Source organism: Callorhinchus milii, unplaced genomic scaffold (assembly GCF_018977255.1).
Source record: "Callorhinchus milii isolate IMCB2004 unplaced genomic scaffold, IMCB_Cmil_1.0 Scaffold18, whole genome shotgun sequence".
In the NCBI taxonomy this organism is placed as follows: Eukaryota; Metazoa; Chordata; class Chondrichthyes; order Chimaeriformes; family Callorhinchidae; genus Callorhinchus; species Callorhinchus milii.
This window is the reverse complement of record NW_024704759.1, coordinates 12,555,628-12,574,182: the sequence shown is the minus strand read 5'-3', so window position 1 is coordinate 12,574,182 and position 18,555 is coordinate 12,555,628. Positions and strand designations below refer to the sequence as shown.

At 39.0% G+C, this 18,555-nt stretch overlaps 1 protein-coding gene across 8 annotated transcripts in view; it reads right to left on the bottom strand.

Moving 5' to 3' along the window:
• LOC103190436 (zinc finger protein 512B) overlaps positions 1-18,555 on the bottom strand; it is a 33,675-nt gene that overhangs the window by 12,642 nt on the left and 2,478 nt on the right. For 4 of the 8 annotated variants that reach the window (XM_042341783.1, XM_042341784.1, XM_042341782.1 and 1 more), the window contains exons 2-8: positions 16,284-16,400; positions 6,631-6,710; positions 5,813-5,941; positions 4,413-4,585; positions 3,492-3,706; positions 2,272-2,349; positions 1,244-1,372 (exon numbers count right to left, since the gene is read on the bottom strand). In XM_042341783.1, the coding sequence (XP_042197717.1) occupies positions 1,244-1,372; positions 2,272-2,349; positions 3,492-3,706; positions 4,413-4,585; positions 5,813-5,941; positions 6,631-6,710; positions 16,284-16,398 (919 nt within the window). In that variant the 5' untranslated portion in view covers positions 16,399-16,400. Of the gene's footprint in view, positions 1-1,243; positions 1,373-2,271; positions 2,350-3,491; positions 3,707-4,412; positions 4,586-5,812; positions 5,942-6,626; positions 6,711-16,283; positions 16,401-17,286; positions 17,409-18,555 lie in introns of those variants that run through there. The other 4 variants (XM_042341781.1, XM_007911220.2, XM_007911227.2 and 1 more) reach the window with 4 other exon arrangements.

Sequence of the window (18,555 nt, the reverse complement as noted above, 5' to 3'; positions counted from 1 at the left end):
ATTAACTGCTTATATCATGTTTCCAAACATTCACTGTCAAATTGCTTATTGAGTTCCACTAATCATACTGATAATACCTGTAAATGGAAATTTACAGCACAGAGGAAGGCCATTTGGCACATTGTGTTGTGACTGACAGGGTCTTCTGTGAAAGATTGAATCAATATGTGGCACATACTTGCAGTCTTTGCAATAAGCTCAACTACTGCAGTACTGCAGCTCTGTGTTATTATTTATCCATTAATACTTATCATACGTGTTAACAAATTGGGCATTTTGATCAAAACACAAGACATTTTGGGATGAAATTCCCTTTGCCGCAAATTTTAACAACTTTGATTATGTGCGCTTAAAATGAGAGTGCCGCGTTTTACATATCCTGGTGCGTCTAGGAACGCGTTCGGTTTGAAGAATGTTGCCTGGTTTAATTTGTATTCAATGCAGATACACAGGGCATGGAGGAAGGGAAACGTCTACATAAGAATGCAACAGTTTCCTCCTCCAATGCATCTTCAGTGCAAGTCACGGTAAAAAGAAACTAATCCCAACATTTTTTGTCATGTTGTCAGTTCAGAGTTTCTGCTTGCAGTGAATAACAAAACCATTAACTTGTGATAAAATAGACCCAGCCACATCTTATGCATTTGTGCGACGAACAAAAACTATTCTTGTGCAACCACAGATTCTCAGCAAATTAGAATACAGCAGGAACTCTACATATTCATAAGCATAAGATAAACCAGAAATAGGTTTGACTATAAAACATCTAAGAATATTTTCAATAATATTACATTTTATTGTAATTCTTTTACTTAATGGAATGATTCTGAGTTCAGCAACCCAATTTACCCAGATTTCTCGGTTTTCACTGCACTTTGAATGAGCAAGTAATGTGGCTGGAAAACATTAGTCTTTCGAACAAGTATTTTTCTTATCCGTTATGAAGGCTCAGTGCACTTCATTTTGCGACCATGTTTTCCTGATATTATTCCATGTTAAAAAATTCATCAACCAGTCCTGCGAAATTGTGCCTTTAAAGAAATTGAAGGTCTATAATCCCTTGTCAGCGATACAAGAATCAATCATGCCTAATCACTTAAGAGAAAGAGCACGGAACTGTATTAAAGATATCAGATTATCAAACAAAGCTGCTGTTTTATATCATCCTGCTTAGAAGTATAGATTGATTTGGGAAGTGCTTCAATGCAGACTGCATATAAAAAACTGTTTACACTGAATTTACCTGGCAAATATGTGGTTGTTTCCTTTTTAAAGTGCGCTCCCAACGTTTTTCTTTGCAGGTTTTCACTGCAAGTAGTCCCATTTTTCTTCTTGCTTCTATCCCTTCCCTTGTCGTCAGATTTTGACAGACCTTTCACAAACAACGGCATTAATTCAGAGAGTTTAATGAACATCAAGTTAAAAAAAAAAAGCAATCATTTTCTCATCACATTCATATTTAACTAACTCCTTTTTGCTCTGTTCAGCTTTAGAACATAAGAACATAAGAATTAGGAGAAGGAGTAGGCCATTCGGCCCCTCGAGCCTACCCCGCCATTCAATAAGATCATGACTGATCTATTCTAACTCCATCTACCCGTCTTATCCCCATATCCCTTAATCGCTTTATCCACAAGAAATCTTATTTTTTTAACAGTAATTTCCACAGGAAAATACACAAGTTCGATGAATGAACAGTAAGAGATGAATTAATTAAAGTCATCTTTTTATTTCATAGATGGAGGAAACAAAAAAGTATAATTACAAGATCAATTATTCATTTAAACCTAGATTCTTTCTTTCCTCATACTTTTGGATCATCGCAGGCAGAGTGAAGTAATCTTGATTTCACAATCTCCAAAAACAAGGGAGTCTCAATAGCTTCCAGTGTAAACAAGGTATATTGAATTTATAGGTTTGCTTTTGGATGATCGCATGTAAAACAAACAAGATGAACAGAACAGACTAACAAATTTACATCATCTACTTACGTCAACAAAGTGTCGTTGCGTCACTCATTTCCAATACTTCAGCAAATCATAAGAAAAATTATCAACAATAGTTGAAATCTGTTACTGTTTAAACTACATATCGCTAAATCTAAGGCCACTTTCAACTCTTTGGGTGCCTGTCTCCAGTTGTCCTGCTACAGCAGTTTATATCCAGATTTGGAATTTTTACCGCTATTTGCTATTTATCCTTTAAAATGTTTTCCCAAACTAATTTTCCCAAACTCCTACATATTGAGTTTAATGTTCTCTATTGGTTTACCTTTTAATCCAAAGGTTCCCGATATAGATGGCTGTTCCCCTGTGAACTTCTTTGGTGTCTTCTGTTTCCTTCCTGGCTCAAACAAATCATTGCAAAATATCAGACTGAATTATTTAATTTTTAGCAGTAATTTGTATTTGACCTAAGCATTATTTATTGTAAGATTTAGGAAATACTTTTGACAACATGTTATCTTTAAAACCAAATCTGTGTGTTGTGCTTTCTACTGCCATTTAGCATCAAAGGTCTTACTTTTATTATTAATTGTTATTAATATTTGCATTTGATATAGCATCTTTCACATCAGGAGAAATGTTTCAAAACCCTTCACGGGATTTACTGTAATATGTATTGACCTTGTATTGTGTAGGGGGCTACAAAGAAAAAATGTGCTGAAGTGACAGGTGAAATCAATACTAGGGACAAAAGTAGGGAGTTATTGTCTGCAAAAGATTTATTTTTCTCTCCCTTTTCTAAGTTTTCAAATGAGTCTTTGCAAAGTCATGCTTATTCAACGTACCACAAGGGCTGGAATACCACTAATACGGCTCTCAGAGACATATTAAACTTATGGCAGGCCAAACGTCCAACCATAGATCTACACTTCTCTTCAACTACAAGTTGCTATCAAGAAGACAAACATATTTGTGAAATGGTCTGATTGATTCGCGGTGATATCTAGCTCCACCAAGCTCAGAACAGTCTGGAAAGCTGATGATGAACTCTGAAATGTCGTCTCCGCCAGCTGATGTTTAGTTTACTACAAAGCATCCACTTACATTGATTATTGCTTTAACTGTACGATCCCACAACATTTTGTACGGTAGTAGCAACCACAAAACTGGCTAAATTTGGGTTGTTCAGTCTCACTTGGCCAGAGTCTGCACACAAAATGGCCTAACTGTCTAACTTCTGTCAGAGAGACTACAAGGATATTTCCTTTAATGTTTAACGGGAGGAGTAAATAAATTGTGGAATGGTGCAACTTCAAATCTATTGGGAATGCTAACCCGGGGACAACAGGGCGGAACTCCGTTTGTGTTTTAGTCACCTTGTATCCCGTGATTTTCTTTTCGGAACATCAGAGTAAATTAAACTATTTTTGCACTGCAAGTGGAGTGTCGAAATTGGTTCTAAATTTGTCTCTATGCCCTCACATCCAAGCAACTGTGTTGAAATGTTTAATTCCAAACAACTATCAGCAGTTGTCAGAGGCTTACTGTGTCTCATTCGCTCAGGATCTTCCTCTGGGAATATCTGTTTGTTGCCTTTGCTCAGTTCATTAGTTCTCTGAGTTTCTTCTTGAGCTTGTGCAGTATTGACTAATTTGCGGCTTCTATTTTTCTTTACGCATTCCCCGTTCTCAGAGTGCCTACTTAATTCCCTCTTCTGCTGCTTAGACTTCGGTGGTGATGATTCTACCTTCTCGATCACCCTGAAACACAATCAAATCCATTAGCGATTATAATGTTGATCGCTCCAAAATACAACTAGCCGACTGTTCCACATTGCTGCCACACGGATCCTTATTATAATAATAATAATCCTTGAATCTGATATAGCGCCTTATCACGTGGTTGAGACGTCTCAAAGCGCTTCACAAAATATACTGTAAAGTGGAGTGACTGTATTTTTGAGCAGCCAATTGTGCACTGCAGTGTCCCACAAAGACTCGTGGATTGAGTAACCAAATTCGTTTTTTTGCAGGGATTCTTGAAAAGCGATCCGCCAATTGATTATATTATGAGGTATATATTTCTGCGAGCACTGCAAAATAGTTGATATACAATATCAGCTCAGTAACTAGTTGTGTGCCTTTGCAAGCACACCACTTGAATACCCAGTTCGATTTTTTTTAAAAATCCAAGTAAAGAAAGGAAGGTTTAGAAATATTTTTGAATTATGAAGTTATTACATGCACTTTTAATAATTTTATATTAAATCCCTATGGTACTACGTGATATTTCTCAAGTAAAGTAAGCAGAATGAGACCTGATCTGGTCATATGTCAAAATCATACAACAGGATACATATTAAACTGCACAAATCACACGTTACAGATAGTTATGGAAATGTTTCTAAAACAGATCTGATCTCCTTATCATATTAGGTACTGCTTGCTTTCTGCAAAATGATCATACCTTTTTTTACCTCTACCACGACCAACTGTTTTTGTAACATTGTCATCCAGTTTTGTGGCTTGTTTTCTTTTTTCTTTATGTTTCCACAGTTTGTGTTTATCCAGTTGCGATTTAGATGCAAATGAAGCTTCACACTGTAGACACTGATGATTACACTTCTCTGAGTTAGGGCTCTATTGTAAAACAACATTGAGAATTCTTCAGTCAGCAGATTATAAGCTTACACCAAGGTATTGCAGAAATAGTGCCAATGCGGGAAGAGAAAAGTCAAACAAAAACAGGAGAGTGCATTGTAGGCGCTCAACACTTAAATAGATATGAATAAAATACTGATTGGCTCTAAAAATAACGACATAGACTTCCCCAAATGTTTATTCGTGGAAGACTGTAATGATTTGTGAAGTTACTTGAACAAAGTAATGCTCCATAAAGTAACTGGGTAACTAGTGAAGAAAAAACAGCTGACCCTAGTCAGCAGCGCAGTATTGTAACAGTTTGCTCCATATTTGTAACTTTAATACTAATTGAGAGCTTGTCCCCTTTCACATTGAATAATAACCCTTGCATTTGATATAGCGCCTTATCATGTCTTCAAGACGTCTCAAAGCGCTTCACAGAATATGCTGTAAATTGTAGTGATTCTGTATTTTGTGGGCGAAATGTAAAAAAAAGGTAAAATAGGTGACAATCAACATTGTAATCATCACAGTGATAATATAAAAATTGCTTGTGAATCTAAGCGTGCTCTTACCTTAATATATATATTATATACATGATTTGTCCGATATTAATAAAGAGCCTGAAAGATATTTTCATGAAAATCATGAACTAATGAACATTACCATAGTGCTTCAACACCCTTGAGGACTACTATATTATTCCTTATTAAACATTCAATCACACCTTATGTCATTATTGGAAGCTGAATGCCGGCGGACGTCTCAAATTTCCAGGTAAAAACAAGCTGAGCTTGACAGAGACTACATCACTGATTCCACAATGCTGTGACCAGGCATTTGGTTACTAAGTCGCTGAAAGCAGGTTGCAGAAATCATCAACATTGTGATTGAATCGCATAAAGCGCACCACAGTTTACTGCTTTACTCATCCGAAGAGCTGTTGAAAGATTACCAGGCTCACTTCACCCTTCCGTCAACCCAGCCTGCGTTCAAATTTGGTAAACCAGCACAATCACTCAACCATTACCAAATAATAATAATAATAATAATCCTTGCATTTGATATCGCGCCTTATCACGTCTTCGAGATGTCTCAGAGAGCTTCACAGGATATACCGTAAAGTGAATTGACTGAATATTTTGTGGGCGAAATTGAAGCCCTAAAGCACAACTGATTTGTAAAATATATGGAGATTCCCAACCACAGAAAAGTAATCCTTACCCCCTGACAGCGTTGGTAATGGTACTTCAATCCATAAATGCTCGGGAAGTCCAGCCAGCAGCCAGAGCATGGACACCTAACTCTGGACTGCTTCTTGAACTCTTCTTTCCATTTTGCCATCACGTCTGCCTAGGTGCAATAACATTCTTTAGTGAAAACTGCATAAACCTCGTGCTAAATGTGAATCATGAAAACATCAGCTATAACCGAGTCCACATAAAGCCACTCGATGAGGACATTGCGAAGCATCAGAGAAAGACTAACTTTTTGCAGCTATTTAGGGATTGGGCAAGACCGGCTAAAACCATTGAGATCATTGATCAGCAAGCTTCCCCACACTTGTCCAGCCAGGACCACCCACCCGTTAGGGCTCTGGCTTGCAGGGATAACAGGGGCTGAGTGGGAGGAATAGCTGCTCCCTGTGACTCCAAGCTTTGTGTCACAAGCAGTGATCTGATGTACTGTAGAAGCACCTGGCTCAGGAATAGGACTGAGACTGCCACAGAAGGGTTGTCTGATATTCTGTTGCCAAGCACATCATCTCCAAGGCGCCCCTTACACCACCTCCTGCCCCCAAGGAGGATGGTCACTATGCGTGATCTTACACTTATATTGCGTTATCTTACCTTTATATTACGTTTTACATTTTTTATCGTGCGATCTTATATTCCTGTTGTGTTTTACATTTTTATTGTGTGATCTCACATAAACACACAATGTACTTGGATTCAAATTGCTAACAGGTCAACTTGGATCTAAGAAATCACCAAAATTGCATGTTTAGATTTTGCAATAAAAGTACAGCTCAAACTACCTACTGGGATTTCCTTTAGATGTTGCCTCCCCACTTTGTGGCTTCCTTTCCGACTGTTTTCTACTATATCATTTTCAGCAGTTCCTAGACAATAAAAAAAAAACTGTTCAGACAACAGTCCTTAACATTAACCTCAAACATCGCACAACACATTTATTACCATCCCAGGGGGACAGTTGTGACAGATTCGGTCTCTCGATTCAGAAACTAGGCCAATGATCCTTTAACGTATTGGGCCTGGGTACAGTTGCTCACTTCTTAAATCAAATCAAAGGCAATGAAAAGATGACAAGGTAGCTCTACAGTTTTCGCACTGTTGAGAAATATCAGAAAAGGTCAAGCCATCAGAACACAGTAAACCTCTGATAATTACAGCATTTTATGCTCCTCTGGCAACATAGGAAAAGGAGTTTCTAAGAATATGTAGAGAAACTATTCACGACTATAGGTTTCCCCAATGTTTTCCTATTTGAAAAACATTGTGTGCGTTTTTTTAAAAAAAAAAAAAAATATTTTGTAATTCTGCATCTTATTGGAAGTTTGCTGTGTAGGATCGGTGGATCAATGGTCTACTCCCAGCTGACACTGCTATTTTGGCATTCGTCAAACGCACACAAAATGTAAAATCGAGTGGAGATTAGATTAAAATAGATTAAAATCAGAGGCACAGGGGTATTATGAGATGTAATACAATAGCTGTTAGGATAAGAAACAGCTGATGAAAGTATTAGCTTAAAATTCCCTGAAAGCCAAAAACGCTACATATTCGTAGGTCAATGAGCATCTGATGAAGGCAGGTAAATATTGTCTGGAGGGTCAACTGCTGGGTCAATTACAGAAGGAAGTTCCTAGAGAACAGAAGCCAGTTGCAGTTGATAGAGGAGTGTTGTGGAGCCAGTGGTGCCTCTGGAAAGCAGGAGAGAGGGGAAAATTGCACCTGGATCACAGTGTAGTTCTGGAGAAAGGTCACCTTGAAAAAGAGCTTTAGCTCGGCTTTCTCTTTCAAATGCTGATTCACCTGCTCTGCATTTCTATCCTAGTGAAGGGTACTATATATATGCAAGCTATTGCTCTTGTTGTAGTAATGACAGAACATTTCCCATATGCCTTAAAAATGTCTTAAATGGGATTTTCACCCCTATTGCACAGCAAGAGGAATTTGGGCGTCTTGCGTTAAAAGGATATTTCTTATGCAGTTCTCACAGCACTTCAGATTGTTGTAAAATTAGAGTCAGTGTAAAGGCTAGTTCTCTAATGGACAACTCCACAGTTTCTTATTACTTATCCAAAAAGTCTAAGTGAGAGCTGAAGCAGCAACATAAATATTAGCTGAGGAAACATTAGTAAATCAGTTGAGATGAATGACCAGTTTGTGCAATTCCCTTTAGCAACATCAGATGCCAAGTCCCTTAATTTAGTATTTGTCAATTCTATTGCTCTACAGATAATCAAGGTTGGCAACTTGTTAAAAGCAAACAGGGGCCTAAACTCCTCTGGAAGCAACATTTCATTTATAAATGAAACTCAACACTGCCTGCTGAATATATATATATATATTGTTTCAGCTCACCCGTTTTCTGTTTAGAAATATTTAGCTCTGTTCTGGATTTAATAAACAAATGTAACCAGTGTACTGAGAAAAGCACAAACAATTAGTCCAGTAACATTTTCACAGATGAAGCATTCATAAAAATCAAGTGCGTTCAAATTGACGTGTCCTTGTGCATTTTCGAGGCACAGGCAGCCACAAAAGCTACTTGGTTTGACCTTCTGACATTTCTGATCGCATAACTTGATCTTTATATAAAACTTAAGGCGTTCAATAGCTAAGGAGACTGACTGTCCTGTCAAATTTGATAGCGCCTCCCTCGTAAAGCACTTCTTTTTGACTTCCTGTGCTTCTTCTTTTGCTGTCTTTATGTGGCTTGAACCTATCCCAAATCTGAAAGCTTATTCTCTGGAATAAAACGCTGAAAATGTTGGTAAGATCCATGAAGCAATTCTTCCGTATTTGGCTACCCACTATTTTGGCTTGCGCAGGCAGACAAAGGCAGCTGGAAAAACCATCACAAAATGCTCTTGTCTCATATGTGGGTGGGATTAAGACAAGAGTTGAACAGAACATATACTGCGTGCTGAAACAAATCAAGGCGTTAAATCAAGCGTTCAGATTTTTTTTCACACTGTTTACAGCATCCGTGCTTACTAGATCTGCCAAGTGTCACTCATTCGGAGGGAGCAATATGTATCTTTTGGTTCACAAATATGACCTATTCTGATGTTACTCTTAAACAAAATCACGGCTTGATATGTCTGACTGAGTTTGCAACCCACTCTATTTCTCCGATATTGACACATTAACCCCTTTACTGTTGACTTGCCAAACATAATTTATTTGCCAATGCCACTCAGTACTAATATATAATCCTTACATTTGATACACAGAAAATTAATAATAATAATCCTTGCATTTGATATAGCACTTTTCACGTCTTCTAGACGTCCCAAAGTGAATTGACTGTATATTTGTGGGCGAACGCCGCAGCCAATTGCGCACAGCAGTGTCCCACAAACAGTCATGGATTGAAAATGACCAATTTATTATCGTTTTGTTTTTTTGGAGGGATTATTATTAGGCGTGTGGAGTAAGGAAACTTGCCCAAGGTTTCGCCCTGCCTGGAATTGAACTCAGGTCTCTTGCTTGCAAAGCGAGTGCTCTAACCACTGAGCTACAGGACTCCACGTACATCCACGTACACTCCAAGTAACATGTATAAACATCTCAAACAACTTCAAAGTGAATTGCAATCAAGTGTAGTGACTGTGTATTTGTAGGCAAACCCGAAGTATCAGTCAGCAACCATTTGTTTTACAAGTACAGAGCACCAGTGAGCTGTATATTGCACATCTAGCTAGGACCTCATTCACAGCTGAGGTTTTGGCTTATAAAGTTGAAATGTCTACACCTTTGTGGATCATTAATGACTCTTCAATGTCTGTTTTAAAAAAGTCAATTTCACAATGATTTTTTTGGTTACAGTTCAGGATTAAAATCATTAAAGCTTGGCTCAGATTAAGGGACAAGAGTGATTGTCTTATACTATTGTTTACAGTGTACAACCGGTTGTTGGGCAATAATTTCCCCCAAGAGCAACAGATGATTAAGAACGTGAGTAAATTACTGGTAAGTTAATTTCAGGCCTAGTTATAATGAATCAGTTAACACCAGTAGCAAGCAATACCATAGACCTGCTACATGTCTGCTACATGGAGAAACATCATTGGCAATCTTTACAAACAGAGGGCTACTGCTGATACGAAGGATTAAATTGAGGCTCTAATATGATTCATTTTGATGACTGAAGGTTTTAAGACAAAATTATGCCCTCGTTTGGATTTTTGCCTGGTGCATCAACTGTGCTTGTATAGCATTGGATTGCAATCAGTAATGGACTTTCTCTGCAACCTGACTGGAGGCATCTTGCATGTGATGCTCTGCACGTGTGTCAATTTACCCTCCGCTCCTTTTTATTCAGATTCTAGATGAGATGAAGGAAATCAGCCCCTCAATATTAAAGCTTTTATTTTCTAAAGAAAACCAGTGATGGTACGACCAGGGGTGCCAGAGATAAGCAGCTGATCTTTCTGACTGAAATTGTACTTTTTATTTGAATTACAATTGAGTCATGCTAAAACTCTGCAAATGCATTTTGATTTTATTTCAGATTTCCAGCATTCATTCTTTTTATCTCTAAAATATAAAGACGTCTTCCATTCTATTTATAAACCAGCTGGTTCAACACTCTCAGGCAATCATGCCTGTGTCCAATAACAGCACAAATATTTTGCTCCCTTAATTTTTCATGTGGGAGAAATTTGCTTGTGATAAGTACACATCAGAAGATTTGCTGCACTTAATGAACAGAGGAGAATAATCTCCTTGGCAAGAGAGTTAATTTTTTCCGCCGTGCTGCCAGGGAAGGCCTTGAACAGGGGGCTAGCACTTCCTCATCACAGCTGCTTTACTCACCTCTAAGGGCAGTTATAGAACAGATTTGTGTACATGTCTGGGAGCAGGTGACTAGTCTGCCCTGTAAGTTAAACAATGACGCAGGGAGATCTATGGGAGTTGGGGGAAAAAAAATAAGCCCCCCAAAATTTAACGCTAACACTTGCAATTTTTCCTGAGTGCACAACCTTTGCCCAAAATAATTAACGCGAATCCTCCCAGAATTACATGGATTAAATGGACATTCACCGCATCATGTTAAATGACAAAAAATCAAAATGCTTATTGAACGGAGCAGAGTGGCACTGTTTAAAGTCAGACCAAGACACTAGGTGGCTGGATGATAATATCAGTGCCTCACAATTGCACCGCATCAGCTGTGTAGCACAGGCGTGCTTTATTTGTGGTAGCAACACAGAAAGGTAGGTGCTGTTTGGCACAGGTTGCTGTGGTTACAGCTGCCACTTACTGTGGCTCAAAGCCGGAGCACAATTGTCTACATTCCTTTTCAGCTACAGGTGCCTCAGTGCAAAGTTCCAGTTCACTAGTTACCTCCGGAATGAAGAAATAAAGTCTATGTGCCACATACGTAAGATGTTACTGATCGCATACATCCCACGAGAAAAAGTGCACAAGCCACCAAGAACATACACAAAGAAACTCATTATAGGCAACGTCTGGGAAAACTTTAGCCAACTAGTTACACAGCGCATATTTATTTTCACTTTTCACTGCTTAAGAATGTTAAAATATTTACTTTTAATTCTAAACAAAGCAAGTAACTGCAGTTTTGACCAACAATTGCAATGTGACTGATGATGGTTTGTAGTAAATGCTTCAGTAATGATGCGATACAGATCCACTTTTCCTTCTAATGCACAGAATAACATCTGCCACACAGTAACTCTGTGAGATATTGTTTTTGTCCATACTAAGGTATGAATCTTATGAAATTCACACGTGACTTTCCAGTTTTGTTCATCCTATGCCTTCAGATTTCCTTTGAATCGATGCAATAATCCAAGATGATATCAGTCTTATACAGATATAATGAAAGACAGGTCACGGTGGCAAGTACTGAAAGTGTCACATAAACTTGCCCTGTATTCCCCTCGATCTGTAATGATCTCACACAGTGCAGCAAAATTAAAGTGGAAAGAGTTTAAAAAGAGCAACGGATCAAAAGTATTCACAAAACCCTGAGAATTGCCATTTTCAATTAAGAAAATACAGCAAAATATTATGTAATTGGGGTAATGTACTTGTGTAGTTCCTCATTAATACTGCCCATCCCCACCCCATCCTTTCCTCAGTGCTGTACTGCAAACAATAGGTGTGACAACTAAAGGAAAAGAAAGGTTTCATTACTTACATACTACACACTACAGCAACAAACACAATTGTGCTTGTGTGACAAAGAAACACCTCCTTCCCTGACTATTTCTAAAGCATTAAGGGTTGATCCACTTCTGCTAAAAACAAATGCTTTTTCTAAGGATAAGCTAGGCTTTCTAACTTAATTTACTAAATCACGAGGCTTGACAAATTGCTGCTAATTGAAGCCAGAGTCACATGTAACATAGATTCAAGCAGTTTTCTAATACGCCAGACATAACATTTGCCTCAGGGAGGAAAACAGTTGCATTGAGATGGGACTGGATGAAAGTGAATGTATCAATGAGTGACTACACTGGAAGATACTACAATCTGGCCCAATTAAGATCAGGTACTTTTCCAGTTGGATTAGAATATGTGTGAAGAGTGCTTTGAACGAGACCAACAGTACGGTTCATTTGTAAATAGCTAACAAAAGATCCTACATAATTAAATACTTTCTTCCTTTGGGGTATCCTGTAATCTTTTAATTTTTTTTCAAAGGCAGGGAGGGTAGCTTCCAGCATTTACAAGAGCATTCGTGTATCAAATCCGTCAACCGGAGTTAGTTGGGAAGGCAAGATGGATTGAAAATACAGTTACAACTTCCGACTCCAGTGTGAATGCTGAGCTCAAAAAAACATCAGAATATGAAGGATTCCGTCCACGGGAAAATCTCACATGGCTCCTCTTACACGAATGCAAGTCAAACAAATGTTATGCAAGTCAATCTCTGGACAAAGAAATGAAAGAATCAGAAAAAGAAAACAAAATATGAGAACTCCCTCACCTCATTGTACCACAATCTCGCCTAGAATTAAATCAATATCATCTAGATTCCAGACTAAAACCAGGCGAAAGGAAGGAAAAGTGTTAAAAATTGAATGGTAGTTATTGAAGTATGAACTGAGGGGGTTGGAGTACTGCATAGTCTAGTAACCTGCCATCCAGATAAGGAGAATCCTGAATATGAGTTTTACAATACTCACCGTGGGAGGGACTATTGTTGTTATTCAATAACCTGTAACATTAATGGGTGAACAGGTTTCCTGCTGGCCTCAGCTCAAATGTCACAGTGACACACAACTAAGCGATGGGAAATAGATAGTTTTCTTTTGGGAAATAACATTATGGGATTTAGCACAGAGGTAGTTTGGAACACAGGAGCGCATGCGACCGCCAGGAAGGTGGAAGGTGAACTAGATGGACTTTGGTCTTTTTTTGTCTAGCATTTCTTACGTTCTTATGAAATGGGTATTTATGAGACACAGCACTGGAAACCGAGGTTCATGCAAAACAGTAACTTCACCAACTCGGTGTTCGTTCATCTATCTATAATAATAACAACAATAATAATCCTTACATTTAATATAGCGCCTTATCACGTCTTCGAGACGTCTCAAAGCATTTCACAAGATATACTGTGAAGTGAATTGACTGTATATTTTTTGTGGGCGAAACGGAGGAAGCAACAAAGGAATGTACAGGAGAAATGGTAAGGATTTGGTCGGAAAACAAATCAGCATGCAAATTCCGCAAGCGATAACAAGATAGTGAGAGCAAGGTGGAAATTTCATACTCTCAGATCTCATTTACGTTACCACTTTGCCACTGACGGCATCTCCAATGCCAATAGTGGAGGATGTAAGATGGCTCCAGGGTTACTGGAGGCAGTGAGCATTGGTGGCAGTGCTATCTCAGCAGATTCATCAACACTTTACTGATGGGGTTCGTGTTTTTAAACGCAACAGGTTCATTGAAAAAGAACACTCGTCCCTACACAACATAGGCAAGCTACGATTGTTGACACTGATGAACGAAGATTGACGAACATCATGGAAAAAAAAATATTGAAATACAATGTATGTTCTATCTTGCACGACTGTCTTCATGTGGTCCCGGTCCTGTGTAACTGTGTCCACCATTCATTCTGGAATATACAGCATATACGAATGCTGAACCAGTACAGTCAAAGCCAAATTATGCTCCAGGGATTGATATAATGACGGAGATAAGGCCAAACCTTGTCCTAGCAGTTAAGAACAATTCTACGATTAAGGAGCTATCATTATTCACAGACTCGAACAACTGCTATGGTGGGGCTTGGGGGCGGGGGAACCAACCACCTTTTGGCGAAAGATAAATAAAAGCTGTACAGGTCAGGTAGGAAAAAAACGTGATTTCTTTTTGAAACACTGCACCTATCAGACTCCCACAAAACACAAAGTCAGCCTGAAGCAGGCCATTACAGCACCACAAAGTTGAACAAGTTATCCATTCAATACGAGCAAGTAAATCCCTGGGGAGCAATGAGCTGCCAGTAAGATTCTACAGTGTAAAAGGTATAATTGCATCTCACCACAATACACGGAGTCAACGACAAAAATAAAACTCCCCCTAACCCTTAGCCAAGACAAAAAAAAAACTCTCGGGGCTCTTGAAACTTGGCACAGAAACAACTTGAGTGGAAACTGCAAACTCATATCCACAAACACTATAGACTCGTAATCTTTTCTGAAGGATAATATGAAATTTAAACTAGAAATATTCATCAGGAAGAATAGAAAAATGTGCTTGGAAACACAATATACATAGGCCAAGTATGACTGACAAACAAGGGTATTCCTTTCTCCGGCTTCAATTTTATCCCCTCCCCTCTCTCCCCCTATAGGAATGACCCATGGTGTATCCAATTCAATAGTCACTGGCCACCACTCTTTAGTATCCCACCTAAGTGACCATTTTTCACATTGTATAATAATAATCCTTGTGTTTTATTTAGCACCTTTTCACGTTTTCATGTCTCAAAGCACTTCAGAGGTAGTGAGTGACTGTGCGTTTTATAGGCGAATGTAGCAGCCAATTTGTGCAGAGTAAAGTCCTACAAACAACCATAAAATGAAAAGGCTATGGACTGGCTCCTTTGCATTACCAAGTACTGTACAGAAAAGTAAACTCCTTTGAACTATATTAACCAGTTTGGTTTTAACTCGAAGAGGTCGTTATGAACCAGTGGTTATCTATCCAGCTGCAGCAAGTGAAATATATTGCCCAGTCTATTACTTAGTTGTAATTTCTTGTATTTTAATACTTTATTTCCATGAGGAAATAATTACAGCAGTACAGTTTGTGTTTTCTGTTGATTTCACTGTCGTACAACCATCTTACTTAACAACTGCAGATACTTTAAAGGGAATGGGAGGGAGTAAGAAGTGGATGAAGTCTCATGGGGAGTATAAGCACCAGCTTGGACTGGTTGGACCGAGTGGCCTGTTTCCATGTTTTATCTTCTTTGTAATCTTTGTAAACTGAGGGATTAATATGAAAAAATGCACCTTTGCCAATTAAAGGTAAGCCATTCACATACCTGATGGGTATGGAATAATGTTTCATATAGTTTGCATAATTCATGGTTCACATAATTACATAACAAAATGTTATAATTTAAATAGCCATTAAAACTAATAGTTTTACAACATTGATAATCTAAGGTTTTTTTTCTCATTAACACACAAAACAATATATTTAGCTCTAAATCACTATCACAGAATTAAGACTTTTCTATGACAGGTTGCTGATTTTTAGTATTTTTGAATATTGAAAGATTTTCCAAGTCAAATCGTTAGAATACAGCGTTCACCTTGGCACACCGACACAATTTGTCTATGGTCCAAAGCATTCTCAGGCTCTGGAGCACTGGAGTAAGTAAACAGCTTACCATACCATTTCCACCCTCACGTTAGCAACAAAATAAGGGGAGGTTGATCACGAAAAGGGCAAGCCTGTTACCTGTACGCTGGGCTCTATGATTTGTGTCCAAAACAAAAGGTCAATTGTACTAACACTTGCTGAGGGTAATGCAAAGCAATGGTAAATGGCAAATAGTTGCACTGCATGGTTTGGTAAAATTAATGAACGGCCTTGTTACTTTCAGACCCTTTCCTCTTGATCCAACGCCCTATTTTCCACCAATGCTGACCCTAAAGATACTAGCAGGAGAACAGCAAAGGCTCTGCTTCTCGCCTGATTATTTTAGAACAGATGAACCCTGTTATAATACACTTTGTTGTAAGGCAGATTTTTTCAAAGGCTTTCGCTGTATTCCTACAAATGTATGGCATAAATGCAACTTGACAACAGATGATAAAAGTTACAAACTTTGCTCCCGTTCATGTGCTTATTCAGCGGAAACAGCATGTTGTGGCATAGCGAACAGCAACTGACACTGGCAACAGTATCCAAAATCAAGAGTAAACGTCAAACACTGATCATACCGTGTGTTGCAGAGGTTTGAATCTTTGACTCCTTCACTTTGCTTTTATCACCGAGCCTCCTCGCGTTCCCTCCTTTATTTCTGCGGACTTTTCCTCCTTTACTGGAATCTGCCATTTCTGTAAGACAACAATAATCTTTAATGATTACAACCCAATACTTTTACTGAAACTCAAGAAAAGGCAAAATGAGTCACTGTCCCGGGAAACCCAGGAGTGCTTCATGCCAGAACAGGTAACAGACATGAATGATCAAATCAATCCTCCAACTTCACAAGTAAACTGCACTAAAATATAGGATATTCATTTGATCTTAGGTCATCGCGTGATTGAGTTATTACTTGGCGTTCACAAGCAAGAAAAAAAATTCCCAAAGTGGAAGCTGAAACATCAGGAGTTAGTCAAAAGTTATCTTTACTGATCTACGTTTGCTGGAACACTCATTCAACTGCAGGACATCTGTTGCTCATTGGTATCTTTCTCCAACAAATTTTGGGAGACTGGTAATGTTTGTTACAGTTGCCTCCAGATGCAGGCCTCTAATTTGGAATCTCAATTTCCAAATTATTAATCAAAATCAAAAATATCAGAGATCCCAGTTCAGATCCCTAGGGCAAGCCATTAACTGTATCCATCCAATCTGAGAAATAACCATTTACCTCCACAATCCAATGCCACCAATTTAACTTTAATGCCTTACTTTTATCCAACTCAACACTTATCTTGCACCTTCTCTGTCAAACATAGAATCAATATTCATTCTGAAAATTCATTCTGAAAACCCATATACGTTATTATATATATCAACTGTGTTTCCTTAATTAATACTTTCTCTGATTTCCTCAAAAAATTCATTTAAATTTCTGAAGCATTACATGCCCTTTGGAAATCCATGTTGAATCTCCTGATCAATCCCTGCCTTTTATGTGTTCACAAATTCCATCTCTATTACGATTGCTAGAGGCTCATCCACAACTGAGGTAAGCATGTATTTGCCTGGCCTTACCCCTTTCCACGTAGTTGAAGACGCAGAATAACATTTGTAACCTGCTAGGCCTTCAGCACAATTCCCATTTCCATTGAGTTTTGGAATATTGTAGTCAACATATCCCTGACCTCCTTCAATATTGATCATGGTCCATCTAGTTTGGCCAACATATAGAAAGAGACGAATCCTATTGGAAACTGATGGGTGAGCATTGTGGTACATTTCATCATTGGCAATTTATTGGTGCCAACATATCAGGAGGAGCATTCAAAAGTGCCTCAAGTCCAGAACAACATTATGTCCATATCATATTAGCAAAGCCCCAAAGCTTCAAGTTCCTACAAAAATGCAGATCCCAGTGATGTTCTATAATCGTGAAGCTTTGTTTGTAACAAAACACTACTTCCTTCTGGATTTTTTTGTTAGGATTTTGCAGCACTGTGAGTTCAGTTGCGCCTCAGTCCGATGTGGACGTAATGATAATTGGCGCGCAGATAAGCAGGGCCCTGCTGTAAGTCTACCCCTGCAACCATGCTTTCAGTGACCTTCCTACCCCTCCTTCTCTGCCCTCCACCTCTCCCTGCTCAGGTCCAAATCACTGAGCGTCCAGCACCTTGGGACGTCCTCCCGACATGAAAAGCGCTATGCAAATGTAAGTTGTTGTTGTTATTTACCCCCACTCTTCCCCACCTCACAACCGGGATCTATGATCCCTGTTTAGTGCGCTTAGAAATTGTTAACGCGACTCGAATGAAACCCGACTGCACATGCAAAGCTCTTGCTGCGAATGCGCCCAAGGATGGAAACCACACACAAAAAGCAAAAAGATCCTCGTTCACCGGGTAACAAACGTGAGGGGGTGGGAGAGGGTGCGGGTGGCAATCAGACCCTGCGAGGGGGAACAGAGTTTGTGTGCGTTTGACACTATTTGATTTGTGTGTGAGGTGTGTGTGTGTGTGCAGGTGCTCATGCGCGTTTGTATGGGTGGGTGGGTGAAATGTGTGTGTATCATATGTGTGTGTGTGTGTGTGTATATGTGTGTGTGTGTGTGTGAAATGTGTGTGTGTGTATGTCTGTGTGTATGTCTCTGTGTGCGTGTGTATGTGTGTGTGTGCGTGTGGGTGTATGTGCAGGTGCTGTGCGCATGACAGGCACCCAATGAACCATGTGGTATCTGGCACTTTAACCTTGTGCCACCACAGGGTCAGTGTCAGTGCATGTGCTCAGGAATATGTGTGTGTGTGTGTGTGAGGGGGCTGTGCGGTGGGGTGACACTGACTTGTTGGA